The sequence below is a fragment of the Mustela putorius genome, unplaced genomic scaffold (genome assembly GCF_011764305.1).
Source record: "Mustela putorius furo isolate JIRA1106 unplaced genomic scaffold, ASM1176430v1.1 tig00000743_pilon_pilon_pilon, whole genome shotgun sequence".
NCBI lineage: Eukaryota > Metazoa > Chordata > Mammalia > Carnivora > Mustelidae > Mustela > Mustela putorius.
The window spans coordinates 2,762,800-2,787,633 of record NW_025421464.1 but is presented as its reverse complement, the minus strand read 5'-3'; the positions used below and the strand labels follow the sequence as shown (position 1 = coordinate 2,787,633).

Here is a 24,834-nt window from a genome sequence, read left to right as displayed (position 1 = left end):
CTGGTTTCAAATCGGGCTGAGAAGAAATGTGTTTCCCTGAATTCTGCAAGGAGATGGCTTCCTCCTCCCTTCCTGGGGGCAGCAGAGCCATCAAGTCCCGCCAAGCTCACTGTCGTCACTGGCCCCTGGGTCTGCCCCACTCTGGGACTCTGTTTCCCCATCTGCAGTGGGTGCATCAGTGAACAGACTTTGGAGCTGGATGCTGGATTTGAGTACTGCTGCCATGTCTCTCCAAGCCTCTGATTCTTCGGTTTTGAGATGGTGACCAGGATGGGTCTGCCTCAAGAGTGTTGTGAGGATGGAGGGACTTAATCACACGTGGCCTTGAGAACAGGGCTAGACACACAGCGGGTGCTTAGTAGGTGGCCTTCTTGTCCCCATGATCCGGGTCCCTGCTGGTTCCACATGGCGGCAAATCTGAGCGAGCCGTGAATGTTGCGGGGGGAGTGGGCTTTAGCCCCAGCCCTGGGCTCGCTGATCACTTGTGGGGGCTGGAAGGGCTCTAGGGCAGGGGCCCTGAGAACCACGCATACCTGCACTCCTCCAATGTCCCATTTGCTCTCTCCACCCCACACAAGCTCCGCTCCAGGCCCTCAGTCTGGCATAACTTCACTGCCCTAGCTGGGTTTAGAAGGTTACACAGGAGATGCCTAGAATGTGCCTAGAGCCTCGTGGGGGCTCAGCAAACAGCAGCCCCCTTGTTGGTTCCCCATTGTCTGGCATTTAGTGGGATATAAATGCTTCTTAAACAAATATTTTACCTTTAAAAATGGAAATACAATGCAAGAAGGCAGTGGTGCTCTGTGGCCTCCTCCCTGCCCCCACAGGGAACAGTGCGCACTGGAAACCAGAGGGCAGCACACACGGGAAGATGGTTGGCTAGCACCTGTCACCTGAGGCTCCGTGCCCTTCCCAGTCCTGCGACCCGCCAGACCCCGGTGGCCATGAGGCTGGCCTGTCCCCTGGAGCTCCAAGAGGATTAGCACAACTCTGGCGCCAGGGAGCTCACCTGGGATTAGTGTCCAAAAGGCACCTTTGTCTGGGGCTGAAGCAACCAGGCCCTGGGAGGTGACTGACTCACCCAGAGATGACTCAGTTGTGCAGGGGGCCACGTGGGGGGCTCAGGCAAGGGGCTGAGGGATCAGGAAACAGAACCAGTCCCATTAATTGCCCTTCCTTCCACTGGGTCTCGTGAGCTGTCAGCTACGAGGGCTGCAAAGGGGCTGCCCATCGAGGGGCTCTCTACATATCTGATTTCATCCCCCTACTCGAAGTGCAAAGGTTCAGAGCTTGAGGTCTGGAGTCAGGGAGCTGGGTTCAAATCCTGACCTTGTCTCTTCCTAAGCTGTGTTGGGCCGGGGGCCAGTCACTTAACCTCTCCGTGTTTCAGGGTCCTCAACTATGGATTGAGGGTAAAAACAGTTCCTAGAAAGCAGGGTTGGTTCAAGTAGTCAAAAACACAACATACCTAAAGCCCTTGGAACAGGAAACATAATAAATACAGCAAATACTTTATAGCATGACAGGGGAAACGCCCAGGTGTTAGAAAAACGGTCAGAAGGATCTGGTTCAAATCCTGGCTCTACCGCTCCGGGGCTGGACAGTTCTATTTCTCGGAGGCTCCATTTCCTCCTCTGTAAAACAGAGCCATCACATCCACTGATTCTGGTCGCTGTGAAAATTCACTAAGGTAAGGGATGTTAGGCAGGAAATGCCAAGACTGATATACAGTAGGTGCTCAGTGGAGATCAGCTGCTCTCAGCTACCCTACGAAGCCACAGGGCTCACTGTGGTGCAGCAGGTACCGTCCCTAATTTGGCTCTTGGTCGAGGGGGAAAATGGGACCAAGGAGTGACAACCCAGTGTGGCGGGGACAGTAATGGACCCTGCCTATAGCACGGGGAGGCTGAAGGCTTTAGGAGCCCTGCATGTGGAGGGCCGGCAAGAGTCTGCCAGGCATACCTGGGTGAGGGGTGCTGCTCCAGGAATAGGGGGAGCCCCACGTGAGGGCCTGGCCACACAGCAGGCAGGTCTACCGCATGCCAGACACGCTTCTCTATACTTGAGGATGATTTTCTCATTTAATCCTCCAACGACCTATGAGGGAGTCCTAGAGTGTTCCCATTTCATAGATGAGGAGCTCGAGGCCCAGGGACCACTCTGCTCCTTCTTCATGCTCTCAGAGGAATTGGCAGAGGCCAGGTCATGGGCAGCCTTGACTGCCGAGCTGGGATTTTTGGATGATTTCCTGCTGGCCATGAGAATCCCGACAATGGAGTGCTGTCCACGGTGGTGAGATGGTCAGAAGTGGTCAAGGAAGGGCTGGAGGAGGATGGGAGGAGGGAGGGAGCGGACGAAGCGTGCTGGGAAGGCAGAGCCATGTAGCAGTAACAGGAGCTCACCGTTCAGAGCGCTGGGTACCCGCCAAACCTCACTACTATCATCCGCAAGTTACCAAGGAAGAGATCGAGAGTCAGAGGGATTGAATGACTTGCCCAAAGCCACGTGGCTCGTGGGCACTTGGGATGGGGTTTGAACACAGACAGCTAGCCTGGGCCACTCCTTGAACCACTGCCCTGTTCTGGGTGGGAGTCAAGAGACAAAGGAAGTAAGAAAAGAGGCAAAGATAAACCCCAACATGTCAGCTAGCCCCAGGCTTGGCATACATGCCAACAGGGGCCGATGGCTGCGGGGTGAGTGGATGGGATGGGGCAGGAGGGGGAAGGAAAGGAAGGAGGCAGGGAGACTAGCTGGCCACATAGCAGGCAGGTCTACCGCATGCCAGACACGCTTCTCTATACTTGAGGATGATTTTCACAGGAGCTGGACGGGTGGGTGGTCACAGGGTCATTCCTGTTAATGCAAAACCCTTCAACCTATTAATGCACAAATGCTGCAACTCTCTTCTGTCTCCCCAAATCCTGAGCCACCCCCCACCAAGACTTCATTGGCACGTCTTCCCTCAAGCCCACATGTAAGTGCCAACTTGGGGCCATTCCCCAGAACCCGGGGGGCCAATCCTGAACAGTGGAGAGGAGCCCCAGCACTGAGGCAGGACTCCCAGTTTCCCAATGCAGCTCTACTGTGGTGCGGTCTTGGGCCAGCCAGGACCCTCTCTGTGCCTCAGTTTCCCCATCCTCTCTATGAGCATTTGGTGTAGTTTGTTCTGAGGCCTGTCCTGCGGCAAGTCCACCACTGATGTGCAGCCCATAGGGATCCCTCCAGGGCAGAACCAGGCCTTCCTTCCTTCCAAGAATGTCGGCTCCTTTTCTCCCTGAAAAACTCCTATTCACCCTTCTGCTCACAGATCGCTTCTGAGAAGGGTCCCCAAGTCGGAGAGGCAGAGACAGACAGATACAGAATCAGAGACTCAGAGTGAAAGATCCAGGTACTTAGAAAACTAGAGATGGAAGGGGAGCAGGGGTCAGGCAAGAGGGGCATGAAGAGCCCGAGGCAGAGGTGAAGGAAGGCAGGACAAGACACAGAGGCTTCCCAGGCCAACGAGGTAAATTTGGGAGGCAAAGCTACAAGGGCTAGGCCCCAAGTCCCTTACCCTCCAGGAGCCCCGGCCTGGAGCTGGCAAGGAGGGTTCCACAAAGAGGCCGAGGCAGCCCCTCTCCATGCCAGGGAATAACGAGCCAGGAGGTGCCAAGAGAGAGAGAAGCGGTTTATTGAAAGCTCAAAGCTCTCCACTGAGGCCAGAGTGCTCTTCAAAGCAGTGTCCTGTGGCCAGCCCTGCAGTCCCCACCCCAGACTGGGGGCAGAGCGGTGGGGCCAGAGCATCTGGGTGGTCCTGGGTGGATAAGGGACACTAACCCTGTCACCGACACAGGCTAGAGACCAGGAGGGAAACTGAGGCCAAGTGGGCAGGTACATGGACTCTGGAAGTCAACGGGAGGGCAGGTGGCCATTCTCAGCTTCAGGAGGCCACAGTCAGCACAACGGCATTCTGCAAGGAGCGAGGTTTTCAGTTAGCCCATCTGCCATGCCCTCTGCCCCCGGGGTCTCCATGTTGACCCTCCTCCTCCCCCCCACACCGGCCCCAAGTCCTGCCCTGGGGTTAGCACTGAACCTGGAACCCAGCAAGCACTCGTTAACTAAATGAACAAGCAAGTGAGTGGATGGTGAATGAGTGACATCTAGTGTGGGAGAGGTCACTGACTTCGGGACTTAAGTCAAGAGACACAAGTTCAAGTGCCATTTCTCCTGCTAATTTACTGAGTGGCCTTGGGCCAGAAATTTGACCTCCTTCATTCCCGATCCTCATCTGAGAAATGCATCCACAATTCCCTGCTCTGTCCACCTCCCAGAGCTGTTCCAAGACTCAGAGTGGTGCTGGATTGAAAAGGATAGTGAGGCCATGTTGATATTCGGCAAGAAAAAGTGTCATGATCTATTAGCCATGCCTGTCAATGCCCGCCACAGGCAGAGGATAAAGGAGAGACGGGACATACATAGATTTGCTCCCCCTGGGCCAGGGGAGCTGGGACTCTGCGAGTGAGTCTGAGATCCCATTCTATAGGGCAGAGGCGTGTCTGCATTCAACAGAAGAGGACTCTGTGATCGACTGACAATGCCTGCCGTGGGCAAGTGAGGAAAGAGTTGTAGCACCCATCCTATGTTTGACATTCCCAGGTGAAGTAACCTGTAATGCCCTGAGCAACTTAGAGAACAGTGCAGGGACAGACCAGACAGTGAGGCAGGGCATTCCCCTCAGGTCAAAGCCATACCTGCGTGAGAAGCTTACCTCGATGATCTCCAAGGCTGCATTGGCAAAATTGACATTGAGAACCTTGGGCAGGGGAATTCCAACACCCAGGTCCACTGTGAGGAGGAAATGGTTGAAAACAAAAATATGTGGGGGACTGGGACCAGTTTCCTTGAGCCAGCCATTTCTGTTCTTGGGGACTCAGTTGTCCCGATGGGCAGACTCCTACTCATCCTACTAAACCCAAACAAAAATGTTCCTATTCTGAATTGTCATCAGTGGCTGCCTTTAGGTTCTATCAGTCCCTTGCACACTCTGAGTCATCTGTATTTTAATCATTTGTTTATATGACTATTTCTCTCTGGACTGTGAGCTTAAGCCAACATCGGTCAGACCGATTTCAGGGCCCAGGGTCTGGCGTGATGGAGGTGCTCATCAATGCAGTTTGAATGGAAACATCAGTGCCTCAGTTTCTACATCTTAGAAAAGGAGATCAACCCCTCCAGCCTCAGTGTCTCTATCAGAACAATGAGCAATCTGATTTTAGGCATTCCATGTTTCCAAGAAGAGAGCAAAGCCCACCCATACCGTTGAGCTTCGGCACATAGGCCACCCGGACCACATCACTGAGCCATTCTTCTAATCGGGTAGCCTGCAACAGAGAACAGGGAAGCCTGGGAGGTGTGGCTTCGCTAGGAGCAGCACCTCCGTTCCTGGGCAGGGAATCCAGAAATTCAGATGCTGAGCCTTCTCCAAGCCTGAGGACACATTCCTGGTGGGCACAGGGCCCACTGGGGTGGCTGTCCATCAACAACCCCAAATGGGACTCTGATTTAGAACAGTTTCATGCAGGCCCCATGAGTTTGAAGAGCTGTCTACCTAGAGGAAGGGTCTGTGGGGCTGGGAGAGGGAATGCCTGAGAAAGTGCAGAAAACATGCCCAGCTCCAATAGAACTTTGAGTGATCTGCTCTTAGATTCCTATCCATTTAGGGACCCTTAGAATGTTCTAGAACATAAGACAGTTGTGGGACTCCAGAACTTTAGAACTCTGAGACACCAGGGATCTGTGGGCCTCTGAAATGTTAGAACTTTCCAAGTTCAGGAACATAATTACTTGTGTGAAATTCCAGAATTTTGAGCCCTTGTGATATTCTGGATTTTTACAACTTTGTGAGGTTCCAAGACTTTTGAAGATCACAAGATTCCCTTTCCTAAGACGATGACACACACATGCATATTTGCTCTGATGTTTGTCCACTCTGGCTTGCCGGGGCAGAGCCCAGACTGGAGTCAGCTCAGGCATATGAGCCATGACTCATCCCGCCCCTCTCCACCCCCCACTTGAAGACCCTCACCATTGGGAAGCTGCTCCCCCTCCCAGGAACTTACATCAAAGGCGTGGGAGAAGGAGGAGGCCAGCTTGGCACTGAGCCTGGTGGAAAGAAGAGAGCCACTGAGGGGCCACAGCACCCACTGCCCCACTCTGCCCACCCCACTCCCAGCCTGCCCCACCCCTAGCTCTCCAGGATCAGGAAACAGGGTTACAGCCCCAGCTCTGCCTCTGTTCAGCCTTGACTCAGGGACTCAGTTTTCTCACCTGTAAAATGGACCTGAACAGATCTAACCTTCTGAGGGATCATGACCGCCACCTCTGACTCTGTGGTCCTGTTGTCTTGATCTCCCTCCCAGCTGTTCGGCCCTGAGCAAGTGGCTGAACCTCCCAAAGGAGTGGCCCTTCCACAGACTAAGCACTAGACACAGGGTTCCCTGCATCCAGCAGGTGCACACTAAGCAACGCACTGACAGATCCCAGTTGGTCCAAATACAGGTGCAGCGCCAGAGCCTGGAAACACACCTCTGTTTCCTGAAGGGCTGATGTTATGAACTACCCCCAGGGAGGAGAAGCAAACCCAGGCAGGGGGACAAGGTTAGAGTCAGGGTGATAATGGAACCTTGCAGGGGGGCCTGCAGAGAACACGAATGTGGTGGGGTCAGGTGAGCTTTGGGTGCCTACAGTTCAGGACAGGCAGATCCCAGAGACCCCTAGGAAAGCTCCCCACATCTAGGGGAGGGACAGGCAGGTCCCCAGGCCTCAGGCCATGGTAACAGCACTGGCCCTGGACAGTGGAGGCCCAGACCGCAGCCTGGCTTCTGGAGAAAGACTGCTGTGTGAGCCCGGGCTTTGCTGGCTGTAAAGTGCCATGCATGTGTCAGGAAGGACTGTCACCAACATCACCATCTCGGTTTTTATCTTGGGGCCTAGTTACCACGGGCAGTGGAGAGATTAGAGAAGTAACTAGTTCACGGGAAAAACAAAGCATTTTGCAGTTATCTCTGTGACTAGTCTCTGGGGTTGGTAACTCAGATACTGGGGCTCCATGACCTGGAGGCCAGTTTATCTCCCAGGCCAGGTTTGGAGCAGATGTGGAAGAAGAGGACTGCTATGGATCCTGCTTCCTTGAGCCCCGGTTGTCCCATCTGTAAAATGGGCTAATACCGACCCCTCCCTGGCAGGTCCTGCAGGTTAAGGAAGAGGCTGGTAGAACACCGGCGGCTTAACTGATGCTCCATGAATGGATGGTGGTTCTAGTTGGCCCCTAATTCTTGTTCCTAAAGACAAGGCCCAGGACCCCATGTTACCATTCCAGGGACAGTGAAAGGTGCAGCTTGGTAGCCGAGGGAGCCAGCTGGGCATTTAAAGTCAAAACCTGCATGGAAAAAGCAAGCGGAGGTCAACCATGAATGTGGCAGGAGGGCTTGAGGACAGGTCCGCTTTGGCCAACAGGTGAATTTCCAACATCCGTTCCCTCCATGAATCCCTACTGTGGCCCTACTGTGTGCTAGCGTCCCTGTTGGGCTATGAGGAAGTGACTTGAAGGTTCTGGTGTCCAGGACCTGGTGTTACACAAGAGGAAGCTCTGAGGCTCCAGGAGCTTGGAGAGACCCAGACTCCAGCCTACAGGGGGGCAAGGAAAGGCGCCCCAGAGGTGAGGTGACACCGGAGCTGAATCTTGAAAGAGGAAGAGTTAGCCAAGGGCAGGGGGAGAGGGCACTGCAGGTGGTGGGCCCTGCCCAACAAAGGCGGGGAGGTGGGACCCGCAAGCCCTGAGTCACTGAGGCAGAGGATGGCGGGAGGGCACTGAATGCCGGGCAAAGCTGCTTGGTCCTGGGGGCCCAGGACGGAGGGTGAGCAGGGAAGGCCCTGCCTCTCCCAGCTGTGCATTTGGGGAAACCAGCAGAGGTGGAGGGCCAGGAGAAAGTGAGAGGGTCCCCCGAGCGCTATCTGAGCACAGAGAGTCTGAGGAGTTGGGGAGTCATTCCTGGGATCTGGGGAAGACAGAGCACACAGGACCAGACAGATGCATGATGGAGCAGGTACCCAGGCCTTGGCTCAGATGACGGCCATGGAGACGGGGACTTCCTGGGCCGTGTCATGCTGGCCCTCCTCCCCGAAATCAGGGTCCTGGACGGTGTAGAACCCCAGTGCCAGGCTCCTATCCCTGGGCCACTCACCGCATTCAGCTCGAAGAGGGCTTCAGGGGTCCCTTTCGGGTGGTAGGAGAGCACATGGATGTTAGCTGGGATAGAGATGATGGCCTTGCCCTTCTGGAGCGTGACCGAGGGCGCTTCCTTCACCCGCATGGACAGCAGGAGCTGCTGGTCCGGGGGCAACTTTCCCAGGGCCTGAGGAGAGGCAGGGGCAGGGCAGGGGGCATGAGGGCAGCTTCAGTGCCCCAATAATGCAACCAGTCAGTCAGCAAACACTCCCTGAGCACCCGATGGGCACTGGGCGCCATGCTGGGGTCTAAGGTGACAGCCTGACCCAGACAGACCTGCCCATGCCCCGCCCCAACCCCCCCCCCCCGAGCCTGACATTCAAGTGGGGAGACGTCAACCCATGGAACTGAATCAGCCTTCCGTCTCTAAGTCAAAATCCCCCACCAGACCCACAGGCCCTGCGCAACCCGTCCTCGGCCCCCCTCTCCATCTCCCCTCCAACCACTGGCCCCTCATTCTGTCCAGCCTCACTGGCCCCTCTGCTGTCCCTCCTGCCTGCCAGCACACTCCTACCTCAGGGCCTTGGCCCTTGCTGTTCCCTCCTCCAGATACTCCCTCCCTCCGCTCCTTCGGCCTACTGTTCAAACGTCAAACTCCTTAGTTTAGGCCTTCGCAAAGCACCTCCTTAAAATCACTACTCCCACCTCTTCCTCGACCTTCACCGCCCCGCCCTCTTCTGCCTTCTGATGCTGTGAATAGTCTCCTTATTCATGTGTCCAGTGTCTGTCACCCCTACCAGGATGGCCGCTCCTGAAGCAGACAGACGTTGGTCTGCTTTTCCCCTTTGGCTCCTTCTGCACGCCCAGTGCCTAGCACAGGGCCTGGGAAACAGCAGGTGCTCGGTGAGTGCTGCTGACTGACTGAATGAATCTCACAGTCAGGAAATTCCAAGCTTCCCAATCACAACATCATGGAAATGCTGGAAGCCAGGGAGTCACCAAGGCTTAAGACCACCTGAATGCTGGAGCCTGGTAACCCATCCAGCCCCGACTGCCAGAGTCACAGGGTCATAAAGACAGAATCGCCAGATTCCATCCTTATGTGTTCAGATTCTGAAGCCACAGAACCAGCCTCAGAGCTGGGGCTACAGGGCTCTGATCCCACAATTACAAATGCTTCTGCCTCCAAATAGGCCCAGCCTCCCCACACTGGAGGGACAAGGCCCAGCTTGCTGCAGGCACAGGTTCCCCCCACCCATGCCACCCCTGGCTCCCCCAGGTCCCTCTCCATCTTCCAACTCCTGCTCTTGGGAGGTTCCTCTGCTTATCTAGCCCCATCCCCTCCCTTGCCTAAGACCTGTATGTGCTTTGGCCAAGGACTCCAAGAAGCAGCAGCCCCAACCATGCCCACTAAGGTGGATATAAATCACCACCTTTCAAGGACTCAGTTTGTTCTCTACACCCCTAAACTCAGCTGCCCCCCTCCATCTTCCCCAGTAGAAACCCAGACCTTCTGGACCTCATTCCAACCTCTATCAGAATCTACTATTATATAAGGACCTTGTAGTAGTCATTTCAACTTTAGTATGAATTCAGATTCCCACAGCTGGAAAGTAGCTGGTCCAGCCCCAGCTGAACAGTCAGGAAAGCTGGGCCTAGGCCCTGCAGTCATGCACAGAGGGATGCCCACTAGTCAACCCTCCCTGAATCCTCCTTCCCTTTCCCTCCTCAGGGCCAGCACCCGGAATCTTCTCCCTGTGAGTGGAGAAGACCGAGACCAAGATGAAGTTGGGCTGATGGAAGGAGAGGAAGACTCTCCTGTCCTCTGCCTGACGGAGCCACAGGACAAATGCGCGGTTGACTTTTGGGCAGTTAAACAGATCTTTTCCTCCCTGAGTAAAGTCTGTTGTCAGGAAAGTTTAAGCGGCAGTCTTTGAAATTTTAGTGTGAATTTGGACTCAATGAGAGCTGTGTTGAGAAAGATTCAGGAGTTCACTCAGGCTTATCGGGAAAGAGCGACAAGGATCAAAGCCCATGAGAGGGTCACTCACCTCAGGGACCAAAGCCGCCAGGTCTGTAGTTGTCAGTGGCACATTGCTGGGGACCTGGACCCAAGCCCAAATGGGGTGCGGGTTGAACAGACAGGACAGGAGTTTTTCAGCATACATGAAGTGTTCTGCCCACAGCCCACCCACTCCTACCCATTATACACACACACATCCCTACACACACTTGGGTTTTTTCTCTTGGCCAGTGATGAGTGTTTATCACTTGCCAGGCACACGCTAAGGGCTTTGTGTGCCTTTGCTCCTGTCAGCGTTACATTACACTGCGGGCAGGAAACCTGATGCTCTTGCCCAAGGTCACCCCTGGTAAGTTGCGCTGTGGGATCTGACCTGGGAAGCGGACTCCAGAGCTCTTACACTACTCTGCCAGAGCTTATGATCTGAAGGCCCAGGGATCTGAACCCAGACATTTCTGCCCTTTATCCAAACGGTATTTTCAAAAACTGAGAATTTCTTTCCAGCATTTACAAATCAAGAAATTTCATGTCAATTTGCCAGGCTCTGGCTAAGAATTTGGAAAGCCTGATCACACTGGGCCTGCACCCCATCCCCTGCGGGAAACTGAGTGGCAGCTGCCAGAGACATGAGGCACAAGATCCCTAGCTCACTACAGCCCTATCAGACCTGTTTTCACCGATAATGGCCCAGCCACACAGCCCTGACATCTGAGGTCTTTGAACTACACGTCTACTTTTCAGAACATAACTGTTCACACAGGATAAACATACAAACACATTCTCTCCTGGTTAGAGGATTCCCAGACACTCACTCAACACACAGCTATCATGCATGGCCACTGAGGTCCCTTCCTCCTGCCCACACACACACACGTGCACACACACACAAAGCCGCTCAGACACACACATTCTCACGCTCATAGTCTCTGCCTAGCCTTCCCAGTCTCTTCCCTCCAGCTAGAAGATACATGCCTCCCAGCTCAGGGCCCTATTCCCACCTCCCATAGGCCTTCATGTACTCTCTGGACCCCACCATCAGGAAGTGAATGATCAACCCTTGCCGTCTTGGGCCTGAACTGCAGGTAGAGGCCTCAGATGGCTCAGACTCACTGCCTTTGGAAAGGGTGAAACTAAGAAAAATGTCTCTGGGTAAAGCTCCTGGGGGGCTCCCAGACATCTGTGAGGGTAGGAGAAGGGCCAGAATGGAAGCAGAGAAGTCTGAGAAGCTTTAGAACAGATGTCCAACCCTAGTTTTCTTCTTTCCGATGCAAATCTGCCCTTGAGAAAGCAATGGAAATGTCAACCATTCACACTTTAGTATAAAATTGGGCTTTGACTCCAGAAGGTCTCATATGGAATGGGGACAAAAACTAGCTACATTTCATCTGCCAGTTTTGACCAGTTGAAAGTAACTTCCTGGAGGGCCATGTAGAGAAGGATTCAGAGGTCCCATTCAGACTTAGCCAAGTAGAGGGCCTTTATTGATTAGCAACAAGAGTGGGCCTCTGTTTGCTGTAAACTTGTCCAACCCTCTCTAGTTATAGAGAAGAGGGCTAGTCAAGGCTGGCTGGTGGTGATAGGACTGGCTTATTGCTAGCACTGTCTAGCCATGGTGGGGCAGGGTGCCGCACTTACCAGTTCCGGGGTGATGTCTATGTCAAGGGCACCATTGGTCTGCAGGAGCCCAAATACGGTGCTGAAGAGGTACAGAGGCACAACCACCTGGGATGTGTGGTCCTCCTTGGGGGGCACCTTAATGGGTTTGGGGGGCTTGGGGAAGTCAATGACGTCACCAGCTACGCTTTTCACAATAGGCTGTAGGGAAGGAGACACCATGGCTTGTCCACCTCTCTTGGACCCAGCATCCCCTACCCAGCCTCTGCCAGCAGCCCACACCCCACCCCACCCCCAGCTGTGGGCAGGGCCTAGGTAGGCACTCACGTTAATGTCCAACTCTATGTACTGGTTAGAGATAAGAGGCAGCGTGGCCAGAGTAAATTCCACGGATCCAAGAGCCCCAAGGGGCACCAGGCCTGTAGGGGGAGGGAAAAAGACCCCATGAGCCCAGCCCCCAATAATAACAAGCCCACCTTCTACATATTGAGTGCCTAGCATTCCACTAAGTGCTCACTTGGGCACTACAGTCATCCACATTTATAGATAAGGAAACTGAGGCTCACACAGAGGAAGTCACGAGCCCAAAGTCACACAAGCCACAGAATAGCAAAGCCAGGATTTCGGTTTTCCAGAGCTAATTGGCCAGCCATGTCTTGCCTCTCTCCCATAACACCACATAGAGAGACAGGTGTGCCTCTAAGTTCTCTATCGTTATCCTGGGTATGTCTTTTTATATTTTTCAAAGGCACCTGTGTCTCCACAAGGCTCAAAGAGACTGGAGGCCACGGTGGCTGTCGGGCTTTGGGTTCCTGACTTAAGCTCTGGGCCTCAGTCATCTAGTCTGTCCAGGTAATAATAATATCTGCCTCATGCTTTTGATAGTGCCAGACACATGGCCAGTGCTGGACAAGTGGCCCTCAGCCCCTGGCAGGGGGAGACCTGCCTCCAGGCCCCGCAGAACCGGCCTCAGCCCAGAACCCCACCATTACACCTCTTCCGTGTGCCGGCCTCATCAAGTCTGAGGAGGAAGTGAAAGCCCCAGAATTCTGCCCCTTCCTCTGTCCTTGGTACCCGCCCCTCCTTGGGCTAATGGGGTGGGGGAGGGAGAAGGGGCAGGGAGAGGTGGGATGGGCCCCAGCTTACTCAGCGCAGTCCCCAGGAGCTCATTCACCACGCCCAGCACACTGTCCACCATGGGGCACAGCTGTGTCCAGAGAAAACTGGTGTTACAGGAAGATAATGGCCCAGCCCAGCATAGGGGACAGCTGCCTTTTCTCTAAATCACTTGGTTCTGGGGTCCAAGGCAAGTCAGAATGTGCAGACGGACTGGCGGACACACAGGCGAGAGGCAGGGGAGGGGCTGGACCTTGGTGTCAGAGGGCAGAGCAGATGGCCTAAAGGGCCAGTTACAGGGGCCCCCTCAGAAAACCTCGAAGGATGCCGGAGGAACAGGGGAAGCACGTTCCAGAGGCCAGCTGGGGTGTGCCCTCCTCTGAGGAGACAAAGGTAGCTGCCCCCTCCAAGGTCTCAGGCTCCTCCTGCTCTCCAGGTGGGCTCTGGACAACCTAGAATTCAGACACCAAAGAGGGGAACCCCTCTCCCCCACCTGGAGAGTCAGGCCTGGGCCCATCTAATGTGCATGCTACACCACCGTGTGTGTGCTGATAGCGCCTGGGAGAGGAAGACAGACAGCAGGTAGTTTGGCTCTCAGAACCCTGGGTCTGGGAGTCATAGAGTCTAAGTCCGCCAGAGCAGGAAGCCCAGAGGTGACCCAGTCCAGTCCCTTCATGCCACCGCTGGGGTGGAAGAAAGGCAAACTGCCCAAGGTCACAGCTGTTCTCAGACAAGAGAGGGCTGCCTTTTCTTTGACATTCAGGGAGCCCTAACTCCAGGACTTCTGGGGTCAGGCATGTCACAGAAATGAGAGGAGACCAGAGGGGCTCTCCTTGGCCCCAGCGTATATAACCTGCAGGAAGGAGGGACGGCAGCTGGGCTGGCTGACTGCACCAGAGCCTGTTAGGAGAAACCTCCAATCTCAAAATGCTAGTAACCAACCCTCACTTTTAAAACTTTTTTGAGTTACACAAATCCTGCCTTGCACCCAGTTGTCCTAGGGACCCCAGCTAGGGGCTGAGATTAAAATTCACTCACTCGTTAAAGCCTCTGCTTTCAGCTCAGGCCATGATCCCAGGGTCCTGGGATCGAGCCCCACATCGGCTCTCTGCTTAATGGGGAGCCTGCTTCCTCCTCTTTCTCTGCCTGCCTCTCTACATACTTGTAATCTCTGTCTGTCAAATAAATGAATAAAATCTTAAAAAAAAAATGCACCCACTCCACGGTGCTGAAATCCGCCTGAGATGGGCTTGGGCTGGGGATGTTGCTGCTGGGACCTTCCCTTCTCCCCTGAGCTTCATTTCCAATTGGCTTTTCAAGCCCGGCGCAGTTTTGCTAACCATGGGCTCCCACAGGTATTCTTCGCAAGGACTCACAAGAGAGGTTCTACCAGGACTGGGGGGCAGAAGACCTGGCTGCCCTTGGCTCTGTGACCCCAGCAAAGACTGTCCCCTCACTGGGCCCAGTGAAAGGCTGCTTTGGGCAGACCAGCTGTTCTCAGGGGCGCATCACGTCCCCTGGAGGACACCAGGACAGCTGGGGCAGGCCACGCCCGGGCATTCTGGAGCAGCTTAATCACGACGTGTTTGACTTAGGTTGTATTAATTGATATATGTGTGCTTTTCAGGACATGTCTGCCAAGCCCAGGACTCAGTTTTAACTCAGTTTTGAAACTGAGTGACTCAATTTCAATTCAAAGCTAGTCTTAAAGAAAAGTATAAAGTCAATAATTATATAGGAGGCAAAGACAGAGCAGGGGGCAAGAAAGGGGCTTGGATTTGGGAATGGGGGCTAAGGTCATCTGGAGCTGTCAACTCGGGATCCGGAAGTCTTGGGATGGATGGTGTCAGGCCCCGGAGAGACTGGCTGGCGGAACCTGGGAGGCTCAGGGGCAGGACAGGATGGGATTACTCAGTGGGCGTGCAAGGGAAGGACAGCCTAATCTCCCTGGCGCCCAGATTTACTCAAAGCTGGGGAGGGAGAGGCGCAGTCAAGGGAAGGGGCATGTCTGGCCCGGGGCCCACACACTCACCAGTCCCGGCAGCACCTTGAAGAGTGTCTGTTCCACGACCCCGAAGAGAGGTGCGGGCAGCAGCCTGTGCCAGGAGAGAAGGGTGAGGGTGGGGCCACCATACAGGGACAGCTCCAACTGGGGTGACAGGGAGGAGTGGGCACTGAGGGCTCTGGCTATCTCTGTCTTCTCTCCGGCGGAAGGGGTGGGGATGACTCAGGCTCTGAAAACCTGGGTTTCAAGCTTGACTCCACCATGCCGTGGAAACCAGGGGATGACTTCCATTGACCCATCTGTAAAATGCCCACCTTAAAAGAAATGTTGCTCGGGGCGCCTGAGTGGCTCAGTGGGTTAAAGCCTCTGCCTTCGGCTCGGGTCATGATCCCAGGGTCCTGGGATCAGGCCCCGATTCAGGCTCTCCGCTCAGCAGGGAGCCCGCTTCCTCCTCTCTCTCTCTGCCTGCCTCTATGCCTACTTGTGATCTCTCTCTATCAAATAAATAAATAAAATCTTAAAAAAAAATGTTGCTCGACGTGGATAGAACTAGAGGAGAGAACCCTCGTTCACCCTATTCCTGGGTGTGACCACAGAACTGTCTGATTATCCCTCCCTGCTCAGAGCCACCCAGCAAAGATGGGCTGGGGGCATGGGGTTTGGCCTGAAATGTAGAAACCAATGTGGAGCCGCAAAGAGACAGAGGAGCGGCAGGTGCCCAGCCCTGGGGAAAAGGCCGGGGTCTGAGTCCAGAGAGCGGCCCATCTCCATCCTTGCCACAATCTGTGTGTGACCTTCGGCAAGTTTCTTGCCCCTTTTAGACCGCAGTTGTCCCACAGAAGTGATGGTTCAACACAAGTGTAGGGAAGATCACTGTGTACTGAGCAGTTCAGCAAAAACACGGATGTAAAGGTGCCAAGAGCCTTCTGGGTCATCAAATTTAGGTCCCCATTATACAGCTGGGGACACTGGAGCCCAGGCAGAGGAGGAGGTTCCTCTGGGGTCGCACAGAGAGTCAGGGGCAGAGCTGGGTCTCTGACGGGCTGAGATGGGGAACTGAGATGGCCAGGGTCTGCCCCTCTGGGAGAGGAGACTGCAGGATCTCAGGTCGGGGGTGGCCGGGGCGGAGAAGGGGAGAGCCCAGGAGTGGGTGAGGTAGCTGGGGGCTGGGCCGAAGTCCCAGTCCGTGATGGGTCTCAGTCTGCGGGTCCCGGGTCTCGAGTCTACGCAGCAGGTTGAACAGGCAGGACCGACCGGAAGCTGGGTGACGTCAGGCCCCGCCCACCCGGCGGCTCCCAGGAAGCCCACCCTCGGGTTAGGGCGCTGGCCGGAGGGGACGGACTAACCCGGAGAGCAGGCTGATGTGGCCCAGGAGCGTGCTGCAGCGCTTGAGGACGAGGATGGGCGTGCCCCGCGAGCTCACGCCCAGCGCCACCTTCGACGACACGTTCACCTCTGCCTCCAGCTGCAGGAGGCCCCCCAAAGGGCTGCGAGACCGGATGCTGGGGGCGTGGCCAGGCTTCCAGGCCCCACCCAACAGGGCCCGCCTCGGCCACGCCCCCGGGGGCTGAGGGAGCCCTGAGTTGTGGGAGGGGTAGTCCTGCGAGTGGGCTAGCCGCCATACCTTCCTGTCACCCACTGCGTCCCTGCCCCATTTTGCATGTTCCTGTATCCTCTTCCCACCCCGTCCCAGACCTTTCCAGGGGGAGGGAGGGAGGGAGAGAGAGAAGTCGCTGGGGGGCAGTGGGATGGAGGTCCCTGGGGAGGGTAGTGGGTTGGAATCCAGGAAGGGACCAGTGTGGAGAGGAAGTACAGTGGGTGGAAGTACAGTGGTCAGTGAGCTGGGGGTGAGGGGCAGCAGAGTAGGGGTCCCCAGTGGAGCAGTGGGCTGGGGTGGGGAGCAGGAGGGTAGAGGGACACACTCACCCAGAGCCATGCAGGCCCACCTTGGTGTGCAGGCTCAGCTGCACCCCAAAACCAGGCAGCAGCTTCAGTGACACCTTGGGCAGTGTGATTTCCTTGATCTTCAGCCTGGGATGGGGGTCAAGGGGAGGGCCACTCACTTCCAAACGCCCGCACCCCCTAGTGTCAGTCCGTTAGTGCTTTGACCTTCTCAGACCAGTGGTGCCTAGAGCCTCTCTGGCCTATGTCCCACATCCTATCTGTAACCCATAAAGCCAACTGTGGGCCCAATTACTTTGTCCACTGGGCCTCAGTCTTTTCAGCTATAAAGTGGGCCAATACTAGTAGCTGTCTCAAACGTTGCAAAGGCAAGTGAGATAAATGTGTGTGCTCAAGCTGGTACCATGTGTGTTAAGTAAATGTAATATCGCCCTCATTGGAGGCTCAGTGAATTAAAGTTCTTACCCCGTCCCCATGGCCTCCATCCTGGTTCAGTCTCTGACCTGGATCATTGTCTCCCTACTCGCACCCCTCAGACTCATGCACGTGCAACTCATCCGGGTTCTCAAACACAGCTCCCCACAGCTCATTGCTTTCTCTGTCCTCTGGGCCTTTGCCCAGGCTGTTCCCTCAGTCTGGAACACTTTTCCGTTGACTTTCCTTCCATTCTGCATCCACCTTCAGCCAGCTGACTCCTCCTGGCTATCCAGGCTGACCTTGCCCTGATCACCACCAACCATCCCCCTGGGGCAGGCAGGTAAGGCCTTTGATTTATACCCACACCCCCCACCACCAATCTGGCTGGATGAGCTTGAACAGGTACCTTGGCTGCTGAGGGCCTCAATCTCACCTGTTAAATGCTATTGATAACAGTCTTACCTCTAGATTCCATGGGATACTTAATTTACAACATTCAACACAGTGCTAGTTACACAGAAAACCTGGCTAGGTGGTAATTAAGTTATAAATATTAGCCATTATGTGATTTCATTCATTCATTCAAAAATACTTTTCGGGGCGCCTGGGTGGCTCAGTGGGTTAAGCTGCTGCCTTCGGCTCAGGTCATGATCTCAGGGTCCTGGGATCGAGTCCCGCATCGGGCTCTCTGCTCAGCAGGGAGCCTGCTTCCCTCTCTCTCTCTCTCTCTCTGCCTGCCTCTCTGCCTACTTGTGATTTCTGTCAAATAAATAAATAAAATCTTTAAAAAAATACTTTTCAAACATCCATTATATATCAAGCACTATTAATGACATTGGGGATATGACAATAAACCAGCCAAACAGAAGCCCTACCCACCCTTAGGTTTATAACCTAGCAGGGGAGGCAAGAAACAAGCCAGTAAAGCATGTATGGGGTGGAGGAGGGATTCATCTTCTGGAGAACTTGAAAGCAGGCAAGGGAGAAAAAAGGGGTTTTTCCAGAGCAGGGCTTCTTGGAGTAGACACCCAAAGGATGTGAGGGAGGGAGCCAGGCAGATACCTGGATTAGTCCAGAGACACTAAGCAACTTGCCTTAGCTCACACAGTGAGTAACTGAAGTCAGCCCCAAAACTAGAGCCCTCAGCCATAGGGATGTGCTGCTACTCCCATGTTTCCTAGTAGGCAGTGAACTCATTATTTCCTGACTTGGGCTCTCGGACTCCCCTATCCAGGGCTTCCCACATTACCCCCACTGCCTGCCAACAAATTGAAGACCGTCAATCTCTCCTCTCTTCCCTGAAGCAAAGAAAGGATTCCTATAGGGCTCATGGTAGGCGGAGAGTTGCGATGCCACAGGGTACGGACTCACCCAGAAATCTCTTCCACAACGCCAAAAACCCCTCCATAGCTCAACAGGCCGCCTCCTCCGAGCAGTCCCCCAGAGCCCAGGAGGCCCTGGTTCACAGATGTGACCGTCCCCAGGACGTTCTGCAGAATGGGCCCCCCAACCAGCGAGTTCTGGATGGCTACAAGGAGGGTTGAGGGAGGAAGTTCATTTTTCAGAAGGGGGAAGTATGGCCCAGAGAAGGACAGAGACTTGCCCAAAGTTGCACCGCAAATCGGATTTGGGACCAAAAGTATGACTAGGGCTCCTTGACTCTGGGCCACTCTGTAGCACCAAAAGAAAGGGGAGAGCAAAGGAGGAAGCCCACAGCCACCAGGGCTTGACCAAGATGGAAGAGGTGACCTCTGCTCTTCCTGGGTACCCCTGGCCTGACTCTGTAGATTATAAGAAAGGCAGCACAGAAGGGACCTCCTTGGGGAGGCTGGGGCAGACCGGGTCAATTCCCTGAAGCATTTCCTATTCACTGCTGCCATACACTACCGCTGAGACTGTGACCCTGGGCCGTTGGGCCACGGAGCTCCCACGCCTAGTTGAGTTCCCCCATCCTGGAAACATGGGGCAAAGACACTGGCCCAGCCAGCCCCCTCCTCGTCACCTCCCCCAGCCCACCTGGCCCCATCCCTGAGGCAGACACAGCTCCACAGGGCTGGAGACCGCCTCACCCAGCCCACCTCTCAGGAGAAGGTGAGCTGATCGCCCACGGGAACCCACAAGCAAACCTTTAGTCCCCGAGCTCTCTGAGTAGATGAGAGTCACTGCTCTTCCTTAAAGCAGCCACCCTAGCATATCAATGCGACGTCCACACTACCCGCCTCAGGCTCACCTTTGCCAAGTTCATCCTTGTCAATCCGAGCGAGCGTGCCCACCTTCTCTAGCAGCCCCTGGCATGGAGTCGCCAGCCCCAAGAGGAGAAGCAACGACCACATACCCAACATCTTGGATGGCACACCTAGCAGGGGAGAACCGGGAACTGAGGCATCCCTTGTGCCCAAGTCTTTGCCTGGCCCCTGGGCCCCATCACCAGCGTGGGGGCCCCCCTGCCCACCCGGCCCAGCTCCGTCCAGCCTCACTCCCAGGAGAGTAGCAGCTAATGTGCCTGACTTAGAAGTCTTAGTCCTCTGAATCCCCGGTGAACGTTGACCTGCAGGTCTCTGAGGGAGAGTGACAGAAGGACCTTCCTTTCCAGGACAGCAGGATGGGAGCTTCGATTCCTGGCCCTGCTTTCTCATTGGCTCATGAGGCCATTTCAGAAGGTGTGGCTGACAGGGGACCCGCTACTTAACATGTCCCATTTCTCTCCTCCCCACTTTCTGTCCTTCCATGTTGAAAGGAATGAGACAGAAGGTGAGAGCATGGCTGACTTACTAGTTTCATAGGATGAGACTTATCTTTATGGAGCAATTGAGAACAGAGTTACATACCCATCTAACCCCTTGTGTAACCTCTGCTTAAACCCTGCTTCCGACTGCCTTTGAGATAGAGCCCAGGCTTCTTGCCATGACCCACTAGGTCCCTGCCTACCTCTTCGACCTCCATGGTCTTAAACATGCCAAGCCCTTTTCTACCTCAGGGCCTTTGCATATGCTCTTCCTTCTGTTAGGAAGGCTCTTCCCCTGGTTCTTTGCATGACTGACTCTTCGTCTCAGGTTCTGAACAAATATTACCAGCTTGGAAAGGCTTCCCTCCTTTCCTTTGTCTAAAGAAGTCTGTTTGTCACTAGACATCACTCAAAATATTTATTTTAAGGTTCTATCATAATTTACCACTATGCATTATGTGTTTGTGTCCTTGTTTGCCATCTGTGTAAGCTCCACGAGGTCAGGGACTGTGTCTAGGGCTTCTGTGCATGATTGTGTGCTGGCTGGGTACTTGCTGAGGGGGCAAGAGCAGAGGGAAACCCAGCCATGCCTTACTAACCTACCATCTGCCCTGGCACAGGGTGTGTCTGCCCAGGAGGGCACCTTCCCTTACTTGCACGAATGTACAAATGGATGCCGTAAGCACCGGTAGCAATCTTGGCAGTGCCTATCTTCTTTTTCTAAGAATCGTCCCAGAACAGCTCCCTATAACCTCAGGGTCCCTTACAGAAGGAAATATTCCCACTAGGGGAAACCAGCTGGTTTCTACGGCTTAAAGAAAAATGCCTCCCCCTCCCCCACCCGAGCCCTGCCCGTAGTGCGGTTTGGTCCTCTGTCTTCTGTTGCACCCATCCCTGTCTTTGCCGCTGCTGAGCCCCAGTTTTCCCATCGGTAAAATGGGATTTTTGTCCCATCACCCTCCAGGTAACCCCAGTGCCCTCCTAGGGTGAATTCTTTCCATGCCCGTTATTCAGATGGGACAGCAGGATGGTCGCAGGGTCAATGGTTGGGGATCTGGATGAGGCTGGGGCTGCCACAGGCTGCCTTACCCACACCTGCAGCTCCACGAGGGGTGGGTGGAGGTTCCCAGCCTCTTGCCAGCTCCTCCACCCTCTTGGGCCTGGGGGCAGCCCTTATATGCCCACAACAGCTCTGGGGACACAAAGGGGGCACAGCCGCCAGAAATCCATCAATGGGTTATGTCAGAAGCAATTGCGGTTTTTCCTGTGGGCCTGAGCTAAGCCTTCCTTCTGGGGGGAGAGAGAAGGGGGAGGGGGTGGGGGCTGGGGTTAGTGCCCAGGGGCGGGAGTGAAGGTGTGGGGTTTTGGAAGCAGCCCGGTCCTCCCAGAGCTGGGGGCAGGGCAGGGCATTCACCTGTGGAGTCTCTCTCCAGGGTTCCCCGAGGGCCACCCGGATGGCACAGAATCTATTCCACCTCCCACCGACCCCAAGCCTGGCATGGAAATAGCGGTGGGGCCTGGAGAGAGGAACTCTGCGCTAACTTGGGGGATGGGCACCAACTCCACCCCCACCTCCCAACCCCCAGTGTCCCCAGGCTCCAGAACAGGAGCTTTTCCTCCTTCCTGAGGCTGGTGCCGGTGATGGTGGAGAGAAATTCATCCATCCATCCATTCATCCTTCTATCCATCCCTTCCTTCGTCCGTACCCCCTTCAGCAGGCATTTGCAGTAGGTGCCCTACTGTTTGTTGGGCACCAGGGATCCAGAAATGAGCGGAAGGAGCAAACCCCAACCCCAAAGGAGGTGACCGCTATAACCACGACACGAATGCACGTGTTCTAGTCACCACGTTTTTATAAAGGTCAAAAGAAACAAGTGAATTCATTTTAACAGCACAGTTTATTTAACCCAATATATCCAAAATATTGTCATTCAACATTTAATACACAATTATTAATGAGACGACATATACTCTTTTTCTCATATTATGTCTGCAAAATCTACTGACCTCACACCAAATTTAGACTCATCACATTTCAAGCGCTCACCTGTCCTATTGGACAGCGTAGCTCTGGAGGAAGGACCAGATAAACCCATGACCCAGAAAGGCACAGGCTGATAACAAGAATAAAGCAGGGATGGGTGCAGCTTTCAATATGGTAGTCAGAGGAGGTCTCCGATTGGCGCAGGTGTGCCCCTTTAACCTCCAGGAGGAGAGGGGGTGGGCCGGGGGGTATATCTGGGGAAGAGCCCATAAGGCCAAGGGCAGGGCAGTGGGAAACAGATGGCCAAGGAGGCGATGGGAGCCTACAGGTTATTGTATGGATTTAGGAGACTTTGGCTATTGTTTTGTCATCCTTCTATAGGTACTGGCTCAGGCATCCCCTCCTCCAGGAAGCCCTCCTGACCCCCAAGCCTGCTGTGATCCACAGCCGCCTGGGATTCCCTCTGTCAGAGTCTGTGACACGTAGATCTGTTTCCTTGTTTCTGGGTGTTTGTGGGTCTGTCTCCTGCCCAGGGCCTAGAACCACTACCTGGGGAGATGGAGAGGAGGGACGGTGTTTGCCGCACCCACCCCATAGCCTCAGAACCCCTCCTTACGGTATTCATCCTGATGACTTCAGACGCTGAGCCCGGTGACACAATCGCACCACTTTTTTAAAATTAACTTTTTATTCAACTAGAAAGCACATACAGAGAAGGGCCCAGATCCTAAGTTACAGCTCGATGCATAATTACTGATTGAAGACTCCAGCAGCCCCTGTGTCCCCTCCAAGTCGTTGCCTATTAAGGGCGACCACAGTCCTGACATCCAACACAAGGGATGAGCTCCATGTGCTCTCGAGGGTCCCTGCATGGAGTCACGGGTGGGCACGGTTTCCTGCTCCGTGTCTCTGAAACTCATTCATGTTGTGTGACACAGTGATGTGCTCCCCTTTGCTCTCTACCACTCTGTTCTGTGAACATACCACAGTTTGTTTCTCCCTTCTCCTGTGAGAGGCGCCTGGACTTCCCCAGACATCCCCTGGGGCCCTGCAACGCAAGTCCAGCCAGGCTGGGGGACTAACGCTCACCATTACAACTACTGCCCAGCTTGGTCCCTTGGAAGGCAGGAAAGGGCTACCTAGCATCTGGCCTGCCTTGTCTTCTCCTAACTCCTTCCAAACATTATCCAGATCCCAGATACCTGTAAGCTACCTCAGGCCCCCAAGCCAAGTCAGAGATTGCGTTTGCCTTGGGGGAATTAAAATACATATCTCCAGGCCCTACCTGGCCACCGTGACCCAGCAGGGCAGGGCTGGGGGACCTGGGAACTGGCAGATCTAACAAGCCTCTGAGGGCAATCTGATGGGCAGCCATATTGAGAGCCCCAGGGAGGGTGATGGGGAGCCAAGGAAGGGATTAGAGTGGGGAGGGAGGTGGCAGTGGGGGGGTGGACTTGAGGAGGCCAACTACCCACAGGCATTAGCTCCTAGAGTGAAGACTCTGAAGCCAGAATTCTGGGGTTCAAAACCTGACTCTGACTGTCCAGTGACTTCTCTTGCAGAGCTGCGAGTTCCCCGTCTGCAAATTAGGTGCCCACCCTCCCCCGAGCGGTCTGGCTGTGAGGACAAATATCCTGGAAATGGACTTTAGGGCATTAAGAAAGGGTGCCCAGACTGCCCGAGAAATCCCGGGGATGGCGAGATCCCTGGGAAGTCTTCACAGAATTGAAAGTGGGCTGGGACAGGAGAAGGCAGAATGGGTGGTGATTGGGGTGGATGCAAATTTGGGGGAGCATTGTGTGGTGTTTCTCTTCCCAGGGCTGGGCTCCTTGGCAGGCCAAGTTGAGTTGAGAGCTGTGGGCCCAGGGTCAGAAACCTGAGTCAAAGACTTGCTTCTTTCTTGCTCTGTGACCTCGAGCCAGTCACACACCTTCTCTGGATTTCCTTACAGGAGAATGATGGGTCCCACTGCTGAGTGTGGCATAACAGGGGAAGGAAGAGGTTTAGACGTGGGCAGGCAGGGTTCACGTCCCAGCTGCACACGTGTGTACCCTTGGGCCTGTCACGTCACCCCTCTGAGCTTCCACTTGTTCATGTAGGGCTGGGAGAGAGTGGAAGGTGAGTAGGGCCCATGGGCTGAGAACCTCCAGCGTTACCTTCCAAGGAGGTGGGGTTACATCACAGGGCTCCCCTGGCCAGCTTAGACCCCATTTCTGCCCAGGGGTAAATCCGGGGTAACTGGCCACTCAAAGAATGTTGAAATCAGATTAAGGTCAGAGCATCCGACCTTTCTCTCATTTCCCAGATGGAAACACTGAAGTCCAGAGAGGAGCTGTGGCCTGTCCAAGGCCAAAGAATATGTCCCCAGTCATACCATGGGGGGAGACCAGACCTCCTGACTCTCACAGATATGTGCCTTGATTTCTCCATCAGAGCACTGGCCTGGGGAAGGTGACGGCGAGGCTTCAGGGGGCTGTATGTGTACTGTCGGAACATCCAAGGGCGGTCTGGGGGAGTGGAGGGACGTCTCTAGCATGCCCAGGGTAGGGTATCAGCCAGCGCTGGGTCACCCAGGCCTCTGGATCTGCCAGACCTTCCTCAATGCTGCCATTGTCCCGGCTTTGGGGAAATGATGGGTAATGGGATTAGGCCTGGGACGGGAGATGAGGAGACAGCCCTGGCATCCGGACTGTGGCAGGGGAGGGCTGTCCCTCCTCTGTGGCGTCAGTCCAGGCCAGGCTGGGCCAGGGCGAACCTGCCAGGGCCCCATAGGCTCTGGGAGTGCTGGCCTCCCGACCAGACCTCTGGCCACACCATGCCACCCACAGACATGGAGCCCCCC

The 24,834-nt window shown here is 54.8% G+C and overlaps 1 protein-coding gene across 1 annotated transcript; it reads right to left on the bottom strand.

Annotated features, from left to right (window-relative positions):
• Positions 1-3,654: 3,654 nt before the first annotated feature.
• Positions 3,655-19,631, bottom strand: BPIFB3 (BPI fold containing family B member 3). The gene is made up of 15 exons (XM_004746628.2): positions 19,514-19,631; positions 18,655-18,811; positions 16,891-16,995; positions 16,311-16,451; positions 14,992-15,055; positions 12,990-13,050; positions 12,171-12,262; positions 11,865-12,044; positions 10,258-10,311; positions 8,223-8,393; positions 7,350-7,417; positions 6,099-6,141; positions 5,297-5,360; positions 4,748-4,824; positions 3,655-3,949 (listed from the first exon to the last, which is right to left on the bottom strand). Exons 1-15 carry the CDS (start codon positions 19,623-19,625, stop codon positions 3,920-3,922), a joined length of 1,419 nt encoding a protein of 472 aa, XP_004746685.2. The 5' UTR covers positions 19,626-19,631; the 3' UTR covers positions 3,655-3,919.
• Between the last annotated feature and the right edge of the window lie 5,203 nt (positions 19,632-24,834).

Coding starts and splice junctions, on each gene's coding strand:
- BPIFB3 (XM_004746628.2), bottom strand. CDS start 19,625: ATGTTGGGTATGTGGTCGTTGCTTCTCCTCTTGGGGCTGGCGACTCCA. Junction 16,452..16,890: donor GTGGGCCTGCATGGCTCTGG/GTGAGTGTGTCC, acceptor CCGGTCTCGCAG/CCCTTTGGGGGGCCTCCTGC. Junction 4,825..5,296: donor CTATGTGCCGAAGCTCAACG/GTATGGGTGGGC, acceptor TCCTCCTCACAG/TGGACCTGGGTGTTGGAATT.